The sequence below is a fragment of the Scylla paramamosain genome, chromosome 19 (genome assembly GCF_035594125.1).
Source record: "Scylla paramamosain isolate STU-SP2022 chromosome 19, ASM3559412v1, whole genome shotgun sequence".
Taxonomy (NCBI): Eukaryota; Metazoa; Arthropoda; class Malacostraca; order Decapoda; family Portunidae; genus Scylla; species Scylla paramamosain.
In genome coordinates this window covers 23,112,044-23,124,526 of record NC_087169.1, presented here as the reverse complement: position 1 = coordinate 23,124,526, position 12,483 = coordinate 23,112,044, and the positions used below count along the sequence as shown (strand labels likewise).

The 12,483-nt window shown below is 39.8% G+C and overlaps 2 protein-coding genes and 1 long non-coding RNA gene across 11 annotated transcripts in view; 1 reads left to right on the top strand and 2 right to left on the bottom strand.

The window, feature by feature from the left end:
• Positions 1-203: 203 nt before the first annotated feature.
• LOC135109956 (uncharacterized) lies at positions 204-5,788 on the bottom strand. Of its 2 annotated transcripts, none has more exons than XM_064021900.1 (5): positions 5,188-5,788; positions 4,429-4,635; positions 4,024-4,135; positions 3,422-3,568; positions 204-1,948 (listed from the first exon to the last, which is right to left on the bottom strand). In XM_064021900.1, exons 1-5 carry the CDS (start codon positions 5,314-5,316, stop codon positions 1,458-1,460), a joined length of 1,086 nt encoding a protein of 361 aa, XP_063877970.1. In that variant the 5' UTR covers positions 5,317-5,788; the 3' UTR covers positions 204-1,457. The 2 variants fall into 2 exon arrangements, with proteins under 2 accessions (XP_063877970.1, XP_063877971.1); XM_064021901.1 differs by having other exon boundaries at positions 204-1,945; positions 5,188-5,773.
• LOC135109961 (uncharacterized) lies at positions 4,556-10,576 on the top strand. Of its 3 annotated transcripts, none has more exons than XR_010272973.1 (7): positions 4,556-4,696; positions 7,045-7,179; positions 8,280-8,551; positions 8,694-8,795; positions 8,920-9,138; positions 9,286-9,387; positions 9,594-10,576. It is a non-coding gene; the product is annotated as an uncharacterized LOC135109961 (long non-coding RNA). The 3 variants fall into 3 exon arrangements; XR_010272974.1 differs by having other exon boundaries at positions 8,920-9,171; XR_010272972.1 differs by having other exon boundaries at positions 8,920-9,175.
• Positions 9,526-12,483, bottom strand: part of LOC135109954 (RNA-binding protein NOB1-like) — a 15,445-nt gene continuing 12,487 nt past the window's right edge. For 4 of the 6 annotated variants that reach the window (XM_064021891.1, XM_064021886.1, XM_064021889.1 and 1 more), the window contains 4 exons: positions 12,288-12,407; positions 11,761-11,896; positions 11,394-11,538; positions 9,526-9,734 (listed from right to left, as the gene is read on the bottom strand). In XM_064021891.1, coding sequence (XP_063877961.1) covers positions 11,399-11,538; positions 11,761-11,896; positions 12,288-12,407 — 396 coding nt within the window. In that variant the 3' untranslated portion in view covers positions 9,526-9,734; positions 11,394-11,398. The remainder of the gene's footprint in view (positions 9,735-11,393; positions 11,539-11,760; positions 11,897-12,287; positions 12,408-12,483) is intronic. The other 2 variants (XM_064021890.1, XM_064021892.1) reach the window with 1 other exon arrangement.

Here is a 12,483-nt window from a genome sequence, read left to right as displayed (position 1 = left end):
TTATGAACATGGAAGTAATAACTTCATGGTTATGAATGTTGGTGGGCGGATGACGGGACGGGAGATGGATGACTGGGTGTCGTTTACCGTAAGAATAAATGAGTGTTTGAATGAAGATAAGAGTAATATGTAATAAATTTGATACGTCATAAGAAAAGAAGATAAGAAGGCACGAATTCAGAGGGAAAATAAGTTCATCTCTATCCCAACAAATAGTTTATTAACCAGAATATAAATGGCTAAGTAATATATTCTTTAAAAAATAATCTTATAACCTTTTATCTTTTTTTTGTCAAATGTGAGAAGATAATCGTTGCAACAGTCGTAAAAGTAGTAGTAGTGGTGGTGGTAGTAGTATTTTAAGAATGCATCAGTAACATACTTAACACTAATAGAACATTAACGCACTTTTCAATTATCATAGCACAGACCTATTCTCTCTCTCTCTCTCTCTCTCTCAGACTTTAATGAAATATGATATAGTGGTTACATAAAATGATAAAATACAAAATCTCTCTCTCTCACACACACACACACACACACACACACTTGTCAGTCACTCAACAAGCAACAAAATAAGCAAGCATTACTGCTGAATTATTTCCATCTGTCTCTATTTCTTTCTCTTAGGAGTAAATAATATTGTACACCACCGTCTTTTATCATTATCAACACTAATCACAAGTTTGTAGAGAATTAAGTACAAGTTAGTTATGTCAGATTAAATATATATATCACAACAGTAATAGCATATTCAACAATGAAATATATGCTTTTATTAAACAGAACAAAAATAACATTGCATATTTCACTGTTACCATTACCAATACTGTTTATAAATCTGTATTGAATCAGATTATGTTGAGTAGGCTTAAGTTGAATACGTCAACAGTAACAATGAAATATAAGACTTTGCTAAACAGAAACAAAATAAACTGATTCACTAATGCAAGACAGATGGGAGTAATGCTGACTTAGATAAACTTCCCAGACCAGTGTAACAAAATGATGTAACAAAGAACAAACCCAACATTGCTGCATAGGACGTTCACTGCCTCTAAGACACGTGTTGCATCACCTAACACTTCCTATATCACTGACAGAAGGACGTTTCAAGACACTTTGCCTCATCTTCTATAATGTTTCCAGGACAATTAGTATGTTTTTTGGGGACTGGCTGTCTTCAGTAAGACTTTTTGTCTTCATTATTTTTGTCTGCCTTTTTCTTTTTGGCATCTTTGTTTTTTGCAGTTTCTGGATATTTTTTTTTAATAATTATCTTTTTTTTTTTATTTACATCTTTAGTGGGACTTTTCCTCCTCAGAAATTTTATGCCATAAAAAATATAAACTCAGAACTGACATTTGCATGTCATCATCATATTCATCTTTGGCCTTTTTCCTCTTTTTTCCATCATATTCAAAATTTCCTGACCAGAAAACCTTTATTAAAAACCCTTAAAATAGTGTGTTAAGTATAGACATTTGCGTTTCATCATCATAATTATCTTTGGACGTGGCGGGACTAGATGATGAAGGGACTGGCTGGGCTGCGTTGCTTCTAACTAACTGGGGTGGTGACTGGATGCCCAGTTTTGTATGTGATGTTGAACTGTCAGCTTTTTGCTGCACCACTGTGTCACTCGAGAACAGCTCTGCCTCTATGCTGTTACTGAAAAGCTCCTGTGAGTCTGGTAGGTTTGAATCTTTGGTCTTTTCCTCATTTTGATCTCGCTTGACTATCCCTCTATCTCTACTGGGCTTGACTGGAGAGAGGCTAGTCGCTCGCTCCTCATCTGTGTCAATTTCCTCATCTGGATCATCCACGTCTGTATCTGAGCTGTATCCATCACTGTCCACTTCCTGCTTCCGGGGTCTTTTCACTGGCGGCGTGCTGCTGGTAGCCACCTCATCACCAGTGCGGACAAGACAGCCGCTCCTACCTGCTGCTGGGAGTGAAAGGGAGTTAGTTTTGTTAGGCAAGGTTGAGAGAGACAGTTTTGTCAGGCAGGGTGGAGTGAGACAGTTTTGTCAGGCAGGGTGGAGTGAGACAGTTTTGTCAGGCAGGGTGGAGTGAGAAGAAGTGTTTTATTAGTCCAGGCTTCATGAGGCAGGAGTGAAGACAGACATGTAATAGCGTAGAAAACCGTCTTGACCTCACACGGGCAGGACTTGTGACCTTAGTCGCTCTCGAGCAGCCTTGGCCAGCTTGTTGGCCTGCCCCGCCCCCTAGTGACCTCAGTTTTTCCTGTTTTCAACTTTTAGCTTTTAGTTTTAGGCTCGACCTGGTGGGATTGTTTTTTTTGTGAACACTTGTAGCGAGTGCGTGTCGATACATAAAGAAAAATGTGTGCTTCAGTGCAAACGTACAAATGCAACTACCTCCTGCGTCGTAGGCGAGGATTACCCGCCGCCCAACGTGATACAGTGCCTTAAGACCTTGAAACTATTTCGGAACCGAGGATCGAGAGGAGGCAAAAGTGTGGTGCGTCCCATCAAGGTAGTGACCTCCAGTGCCAGAGAAGACCGCAGGGTGGAGAAGAGGGAATACAAACACTTTGAAGTGCCACGTGTGTGTTAACTGCCTAAATAATAAACCGTTTATTATTATTATTATTATTATTATTATTATTATTATTATTATTATTATTATTAAAAATCAAGTATATTCTATCAGTTCGGGCTGAGTGAAAAAAAATAGATATATAGCAATGTAGATCATGGAGTATTTTGTTTATTACAGACTGGATGAGGAATGAAGAGTAAAGATAAACACATAACATTGCTGGAAAGCAGTACCTGAAGTGGGTTTTTATCAACCTGAATGTGGATAAAAAATAATGTAGGACTTGAAAACTGTCTTTGTTCCTCTGAAAGTTTGAAAGAGAAGAGAGGAAGAGAAACAAGAAGGTGCCTAAAAAGCAAAGTAGACATTTAAAACAACTGCAATGAATGACAAGCATGTATTATAACTGCAGAAAGCTTGCATGGACCTCAAGGCATAACAGATGTTGTGTGTCAAAGAGATGCACCTGATCTGAAACTGCTACATCTCTACAACCACAAACTGACAATGAATAAAACCCTTACCATTTGCAAAATCCATGAAAAAATTAAATAAATATATAAAATGAAATAAAACTACCATCTTTTCAAGTAAGAAGACTTTTATCAGTGGTTGGATCACAGTTGCAGAGATGTAGCAGTTCCAAATCATACATAACTTTTACCCTGTATTTTGAATCACTCTTCTATAAGTATTCCTAGTTCTCAATTGGAGAACACAGCTGCATTGAGTGAAGAAACATATGTGATACTTGTAGAAAAGAGTGAATTCTTTAAAAAATTTCAGGACATAACAAATACTTTAAACTATTCTTCCATCAGCATCTCTAGTTCACAATAGGAGGATCTAGACCCACCTGAGCTGCTGGGGTGGGTGGAGCGCAGCTGGTGGATCCTCAGCTTCTTGGCATTGATGAGAGCAGCACACTTACTGTAGATCTCCCTCTCAAAATCCTCTTTGATTTGAATACTTTCAGATGCTAACTCTTGGGCCTTGAGCAGCTCTGGGGGAGGCAGGGGATATGAGAGGATCTTGTTGGAATATCTGAGTGATGTAATGGATAAACTAGTGGGAATGTAGACAAAAAACTTTATAAATTACGTAGTTATGCTAATGAATATAGATTAAGAATGTCACAAACATGCATTAAGATAGGATATGACTGAGGTGTCTGAGTGATATATGGCATGTAATATTGGAGATGTAGACAGAATGCTTGAAAAATTATATTATGGTAATGAATAGAGAAGAAGAGGGTGAGATTAAGACAATAAGTTGACAAAGACTTAAAAATGGTTATAACAGTAATGGCAATGATCTCCTAAATTCTATGTAATGAATCCCAAGTCCATTATAAATACTAGCATCATGGCTGGGTAAGGATTCATAATGGTGACAACACTGTTAATAATGATCCCTAAAGCCCTCCATATCTCCTCCACACACATGCTTGCTTACTGATTGAGTTGTCCTGCACCTCCTGTGTGAGTCTGTGCACCTGATGGGAGGTCTTGTGCAGGTCATCCATCACCCCAGCCAGTACCTGCTCCACCGCTTCCTTGTACTCCACCTGACAGAGACCAAGGCTGTCATTGAAAGCCTTTATTTTCTACACTACATGTTAAGTATTATTATTACTTCTCCTTAGAGTATTATGCATTGAGGGCTGTAGCAGATCTAAACTAACTAATGTATTATCTTTATTTTTCAAATATTCATTTATTAGTCAGTCCATATCTTAAACTTTTTTATTTATTTATTTTTTCACAGAGTATCAAGCTGACCTAAACAAACATATTATCTTTATCTCTTGTTTATTTCATATTTCCAGGTGAAACAAGAATCACATCAACCAATGCATACCTTTTCCATCTTGAACTTTCCCTTCCTGCCATAGATGTCCTCGTCAGGGAAGTACTGCTTCCAGACGAGATGGTTGTCCTGCACCTCAAATATCTCAACATTGTCATCCTGGCTGGCCACTGCCTCACACAGCTTCTCCAAGTATTCCTCTGGTGACTTGCCAAGCTTGACACACCAGCGCTGCAGGTCGTCACTGCTTGTTGTCACCTGAGAATGCAAGCTGGTCACACTACAAGCATGTGTATACCTTACTACACAGGCATGCAAGGTAAGTGTTATTTTAATGCATCAGTCTGAGACTTGAGGGGGATTGAGATATGCATTAGGGTACAAGTTAAGATTTGGAGTAGGTAAAGACCTAATTTATATCGGAATTATAGTGGTAATGACAAGCAGGGCAGTTAACCTGATAATTATACAGTGTAAGAGACAGAAGTGGGATGAGATACGCATTAGGATAAGGGTAATGATATGAATTAGGTAAATATGCAATTTGTATTTGATTAAGGTGGAAATTATTCATAATCCTGTTTGTAAAGGTGATAAGTAATGTTATTAAAGTAATTATACTACAATAACACTCGTGGATGAAAGGTTGACACATGACAGATCACTATTGCTCAGCCTCTCTAACTATACTCTGACATGAATACTCTTGAATGCATAACGAATGACTGACGCGAGACAAACACCTTTGGAAACTTGAAGGAAAGACAGACACGAGACGAACCACTAGAGTCCAGCCTCTCGCGGCCTCACCTTCACCGTGGCGGGATTGTCTTTAGTCAAGATAACCACTTCCAGCTCCGGCTTGCTTTCACCACTCGAGGAAATATTGAAGTACATATAAAACCGAGCGTTGTCTTGCCCCAGTCTCTTAAGCCCCATGTTTGAATGTGTCACTGAGGCTGTTCTATCTTCTTCATGACGTTGTGACGCTAGATACGGAATGCTTAGCACGAAGTAAACACTTCCTGCCCTTCTCTCTCTCTCTCTCTCTCTCTCTCTTATTCTTTTCTGCTTGGTATTGTTCCTCTTCCTCTTCACCTCTGTTATCTAGAATGTTACTAATCTCATATTTTCCTTATATTTGGTTTTGTTTACTTTTTAGGGTTATCTTGATCTTGATGTTGTAGGTGGCTCATGTTCTGGGATGATGCTGTCCTTTGTAGTCTGTTGGGATGCTGTCCTCTGTAGTTTTTTCTGGGATGATGCTGTCCTCTGGAGTCTGTTGGGATGCTGTCCTCTGTAGTGGGATGCTGCCCTCCCTCCCTGGGCAGCCTTCAGCTTGGTGTTGTTGCTTCCGTCCAAATTGCTTCCGGGATCAGTAAGATCAGTAGAAGTAATATTCTATACAGTATTTACTTAAATTAATCCATCAACATTTGAAATTAAGCTTCTAGGTAAACCAAACTGCCAAAGATCATTACATGTAACAGTTGTGAAGCAGCGATATAGAAATACCATTAAAAAAACTAAGAACTTGAAAGGTACAGTACGTGTTGAAGAAATTTTATCAAAAATCTATTTTAAAAAGAATATTCACCCGGCGGTACGTAAGGAGAATGACCGACTAAGGAAACGTGCAAAGGAAGAAAAAGAGAAAGCAGATGCCGGTAGTCATGGACCACGGCCAAGTGATAGTTCATGACTCATTTCAAAGCTTTACCGAAACCTTGCGACCAAAATGAACAGGAAATAGATGTATCTGATTACCATATGTGTCTGTTTTAGATGAACCTTTTATTAATGATGAGTTACAATTCGTTATAAAGAGTATGAATAAAAATAAGAGTCATAGTGGTGTGTGTGCCGGAGTTATTGGTATCTTATCGTTTGAGTGGATTTCTTTCTTCCTAGCTATATTTAATGTGATATTTCTTTATGCTTGGTACCCTGTATCATGCATGGTGTTATAAAAGATTATTTGTCTGATTTAAAACTGGTCTCCGTTCGGTGTGTGATAATTACTCTACTCTACATAGTAAAAGCGAGAATACCACTATTAAGTGATGTTAATGCAAAACAATGGTATACAGTAATTTCCTTAAGTCGAAATCTGAAGTAGTTGACCCTTCATCACCCATTTAATTATGTGGTGTAAAGGACATTTCTGCCTTTAGCTTTAATACAGGTGGTCTACATTATAATTGTGATGTTAATCCCCTAAGCAGAATTTCGAATGATATTAGACTTAGGTGTATTAATGCCCCTACATTGTCAACTTATGGGAATGAGATCAACTCGCCTGTTTCAGCACCCTATGTAACCATCGTGAGGCATTTACTCAACTCGGGTCAATGTCACATAATCTTAAAGTAGAGATGCAGTACAAGACGAGGCACATGTTTTGTTATACTGTGAGCTTTCAAATGACTGTATTGTATGAAATTCTTGGTAAAAAAAAAAAGAAAGTGGAGGGGAAAGGCGACCAGCAAAATTCTAAAATTTTACCCTTGCAAGTATGTAATTATTAAATCACTGATGATCTCCAAAACAACAACCAAGTGCATAATTGACCTTCCAAATGGTTCGAATTTGACAATCCTGCATTAGATATTCTTATAAAGTTATCCTGGCCCTTGGTAACACCAGAACACCGACTTAATAACCCAGACGACGCAGCAAGTGACGTGGCTGAGTGATGCCTCGAGTCAGAGGTGAATCCTGAACCCAGTGAAACGAAACCGAGGCGAAGTCCATCCCTACCTAGACTGGAGGTTCCTCACTCGCCCTTCGTCTTTTGACCAGGTAAGTTCTCCACATGTAAAATGTGTGGTAGTAAGTTTATTTATATTGGGAGGATTTTAAAGATACTGGTGGAATTTATTGGTGTTATTGACAGTACATAATATGGTCATTAGAATCGTGCGTATGCTCTTTAATATCCCATTGCACCGTCTTCTACGTATTCTAAAGCGTGTTGCCTCTTGTGTGGACTGGTTTTGAAGGGTAGGCTTCCCGTTGTCATATGTTACTGGCTGACATGGAACCAGTCCTTGATCCCATCGGTAGTAATTTTAAAGCGCACTAAAATCAATGGCTTATATACGTGATGTGTATACGTAGATGTAGGTAATACAATCTATTTATATTGTTCGTTTGTGAGTGAGTCACTGGCTTATCTACGTGATGTGTATACGTAGGTAGGTAATACAATCTATTTATATTCTGTTCGTTTGTGAGTGAGTTACTGGCTTATCTACGTGATGTGTATACATAGATGTAATACAATCTATTTATATTCTGTTCATTTGTAAGCGAGTCACTGGCCTATTTGTACGTAGTTATAGCGGAGTGAAGCTGTGGTAATTTGGAACTATTACAGGTGGCTATTACATCAGTGTGGCAAACCTGGAGTATTTTGACGGTTATGCTTAAGGCACTCGGCAGCCCTGATCACCGTGTCCCAGGATGTCGATCACTCGCTGCTGGAACTTGCATTTCTACAAGTTTCTCGGAACGTTAGATGTTGACTTAAGCAAGTGTTTGAGTACTGCTGTGTAGCATTGTTTGTATGAAGTTACGTGATTAGTGAATTTAGCTGGGTAACCCGCTGATATTCGGGAACTACTGCACTAGGCTTGGGTAACGCGCTGATATTCGGGAACTACTACACTATGCTAACGTTGTTTATCACGCTGATATTCGGGAATTACTGCGCTAGGCAAACTGGTTGTTTATCACGTGATTAGTGCCACTAGTGTTGAAGTTGTGGTTATTGGTGTCAAACTAGTTGTTTATTACGTGATTAGTGGAGGGTTGAAGTTGTGGTTGGTGAGTTGTTACTGTTATTAGTGCTTTGTTGTTTTTCATGTCACTTGGTTGCATGAACGCGAAATGTCACTTAGTTGCAGAACATGAACGCGAAATGAGGGCTGGCCATTGCGGTGTGAGGACTCCCCCGCAAGCTCTCTTCACTTATCTATGAACTGATTGCCGACTGTCCTTCGTGGCCTACTTCCTGCTCTAGTCTTTTTGTGTGGTGTCCTTAAAAGTTACTAAAGAGTAGTTTAGAGGTTTGGGATCTTTAAAGAGGCCTGGCCACTGCAGTGTCAGGATCCCACCCCTCCCCACGCCACGTGAGATTGCTGATTGCCGACTGTTCATGGATAGTTAGTTGGTAAGAAACTTTCTAGTACTTTGTTGCTATATGGTCTGTACATTGTTGCTATATGGTCTGGATTTTCCTTTATCAAAATTCAAATAGTTTAGAGGTTTGGGGTTTGGGGAGTTGTTTAATAATAGTTTGTTCATGTCACTAGTTGCACTTAGGACACTCCACTGAAGGAACTCCGTTGTGAGCGCTCTTCACTCGTCTGTCATCTGTAGTAAGCCGATCGCCGATTGATCTTCATGACTTTTTGGTAAGAAACTTGTTGTACTTTATTTATTTACTCTAGCCTTGCTGCTTGCTCTACAAAGTCTTTGGTTGGGTTCTCTCCTTCACTTAGTTGCAGAACATGAACGCGAAATGTCACTTGGTTGCAGAACATGAACGCAAAATGAGGGCTGGCCATTGCGGTGTGAGGACTCCCCCGCAAGCTCTCTTCATCTATGAACTGATTGCCGACTGTCCTTCGTGGCCTACTTCCTGCTCTAGTCTTTTTGTTTGGTGTTCTAAGTTACTAAAGAGTAGTTTAGAGGTTTGGGATCTTTAAAGAGGCCTGGCCACTGCAGCGTCAGGATCCACCCCCCCCCCCACGCCACGTGAGATTGCTGATTGCCGACTGTTCATGGATAGTTGGTAAACTTTCTAGTACATTGTTGCTATATGGTCTGGATTTTCCTTTATTAAAATTCAAATAGTTTAGAGGTTTGGGGAGTTGTTTAATAATAGTTTGTTCATGTTACTAGTTGCACTTAGGACAGTCTACTGAGGGGACTCCGCTGTGAGCGCTCTTCACTCGTCTGTTATCTGTAGTAAGCCGATCGCCGATTGATCTTCATGACTTTTTGGTAAGAACTTGTTGTACTTTATTTACCTTAGCCTTGCTGTTTGCTCTACATAGTCTTTGGTTGGGTTCTCTCCTTCAATTAAGTTATGCAAGCCATAATAAGATAAGTTGGGATCTTTAAGGCAAAAGAAAAGGAATAGAAATCTTTACTTTTTTATTTTTGATGGAGTGATTATCAAAAACCTCCTAAATGACCTGTTGTTCCAGGATTAATTTGGCGGCGGCGGCGGCGGCAGCAGCAGCAGCAGGAGCAGGTGCAGGTGATGGTGGCAGCAACAGCAGCTGCTTTTGTTAAGTCTTCAGCCTTGGAAGTGATCATCCCTGTGGGTGATCATCTCCATACAGCACCTGTAGAGAACAAGTGTGTGTCAGACTTGGTTGGCCACCGGTTGTGGTAAACAAGCAGCAGTGTTTTTAGAGTTCAGAGGACTCCCAACTTTTATTTTTTTTTTTTAATAAATTTTTTTTCCCGGGAAGTGGTGCTCTTATTCTCGGGAGACTCTTCGAAGTATTGTAAAAGGGGCATTCGAGTGTTGTAGGTTTCTAAACAGGAGTCTTAACACACTGCCTTACATTAAACATGAGTAACGTGAATAACAAACATGAAACATCAGATTCTAGGAGTTTATTATCATAAAACAATGGATGTGAGGTTGAACAGGTCATGTGTGGTAGTAGTGCTCTGTAGCAGGAAGACTTCATGTTTGATGTATGTATAATAAAACAATGGATGTGAGGTTGAACAGGTCATGTGTGGTAGTAGCGCTCTGTAGCAGGAAGACTTCGTGTTTGATGTATGTATAATAAAACAATGGATGTGAGGTTGAACATGTCATGTGTGGTAGTAGCGCTCTGTAGCAGGAAGACTTCATGTTTGATGTATGTATATGAATTAATGTTATAGTAGCGCTCTTGTAGCAGGAAGACTTCATGTTTGATGTATACATACGAATTATCTATGAACCTGGGTGCTCACTACATACTGGTTACAGTGGGGATTGAGTGTTACATGAAATGTGTGTGTGGAGAGCACTGGAGTTTAGCTGTTGATGTGTGTGATGATTGTGTGCTAGCATGGCTTAAATAAAATGTCATGTGTTGAAATAAAATGGCTTGAAGTAAAATGGCAGTAAAATGGCTAGAAGTAAAAAAAATAAATAAAATAAATAAATAAAAGCACGAACCAACAACACCAGTCAGTTGAAGTCCCACCAGAGCACCAACCAAACCAAACAGCAGCAACAACAACAAATTGCTACCAACCAACAACAGCTAAAGTCCCTCCTAAAACAGAAGGATGAGAGGATGGATAGCATATTTTGTTGGTGTGGTTTGAGAACACCACAGACCATATATATATATATATAGAGAACTGCAGGAATAAAGTAACACCTACAATATACATACCCTTTTGACTACTCTACTATATTCTACCCCTACCTTTTGACTACTCTACTTACTCTCCTACCTCTTGTATCCTACATCTCTACTTACTCTCCTACCTCTTGTATCCTACGTCTCTACTTACTCTCCTACCTCTTGTATCCTACATTTTGACTACTTATCCTACCTTTTGACTAGACTACTAAGACTGTCCTACCTTTTGACAGTACTCTCTCTATCCTATTAGTCCTACCTTTTGACAGTAACTCCTAAAAAAGTAAGTCTACCTACTATCAGAGTTGCTGGTGGATGCTTTGAAGTAGTAATGTCCTGACTACTTCCAGGTGCTGCCACAACCGTAGGCAGGTGTGTATGCCTGAAGCCTGCCTGCATCAGGAAGGTACTAAACTTGTAAGTAGAAAGGGAGTATGGAGTGTGCAAATATGCCTTAAGACCTGCAGACATGTCTTTAGGCATACACAACTGCCCCCCTCTCCCCCCTCTCTTACCTACAAGTTCTATACCTTCCTGATGCAGGCAGGTTTCAGGCATACGCTCCCTCCCACTTCCTACCTACCAGTCCTGTCCCTTCCTAATATTTTCTATTAATTTCAAGTTCTGTACCTCTCTTATTTCTTGCCAGTTCTCCTTTGTGGTTCATTAGGATTTCTTTTCTCCCAATAGAAGTGATGATGGTTCTTTCCTCCAATGTATCCCAACTGAGCTGCTCTGGAATACACGTCCCTCACGGCAAAAGGTGTCTGATCTGCTGAGGAAGACACACTGAATAGGCAGCAGAGGTGCAGCAGAAGTAAGTATATGATTACATGTGACTCGTACATGAGTTTGCTGACTTTCTCTGCTAATCCTGATCACTTAAAATGGTGTATTTCTTCCAATTACACTTTACAGAATTAAGTAACAGGCAAACATGAGAGGAAGAGTCTGTGTACACTTATTTGCGTTACCTGTCTCGTTCTGAGGCACACACCTGGGTTATAATCCTCGTGCAGTGGGTTAATCTTCTTTCTGCTCATCTTGCTGGAGGATTTCTTGGCCTCCCGCTGGTCAGCCACTAATATGGGATTGCGGCCGTGCTTCCCTCCCTTCGGCGTGGGGAGCGAGTACTGCCAGGAAGAGAGATTAAGCTTAGCAGACTCAGGCACGCAACAACAGGAAATAAAAGATATCCACTGTGCCTCTTTAGTGTTGAGGTGAAGCTCCTACTGATGTAAGTGAACTTCAAAGGTCGGTAAGGCTTGAAAATCCCTCTCTTGATTGATATTTGAACAAACTCAGCTTTTCTTTTCCTTCACATGTTAGTTATAAATTATTTTGAACTCTAATTTTTTTCTGATCCAACTTAAATGCACAAGAATATATTTAGGATTCCAAACAGACTTTATCACCAGAAACCATAGTCTTATACTTCATAAAATAACAGCAGGAGAAAATGTCTTAATATCTCTCAGTAACTTTACTCTGTTGAGGCAATATTTTCTGCACGTGACAACTCACCTTCATTCCTTTCTTGTTTATTGGTCTCTTGGTATTGATCCATATCCTCTGTGTGCCATCAGGATCCAAGGTCACAGACACCTTCTTTAGGGTCTTGTTGCCGCAGTGTGGACAAAAGATCTGCAGGAATAATGGTTTGTCTGAATCAGGGAGACTAGTGTTCTGTAATAGCAAAGGTCAGAACAAATATGATACA

Coding starts and splice junctions, on each gene's coding strand:
- LOC135109956 (XM_064021900.1), bottom strand. CDS start 5,316: ATGGGGCTTAAGAGACTGGGGCAAGACAACGCTCGGTTTTATATGTAC. Junction 4,136..4,428: donor GAAAGTTCAAGATGGAAAAG/GTATGCATTGGT, acceptor GGTCTCTGTCAG/GTGGAGTACAAGGAAGCGGT. Junction 1,949..3,421: donor CACCCACCCCAGCAGCTCAG/GTGGGTCTAGAT, acceptor TTTCACTCCCAG/CAGCAGGTAGGAGCGGCTGT.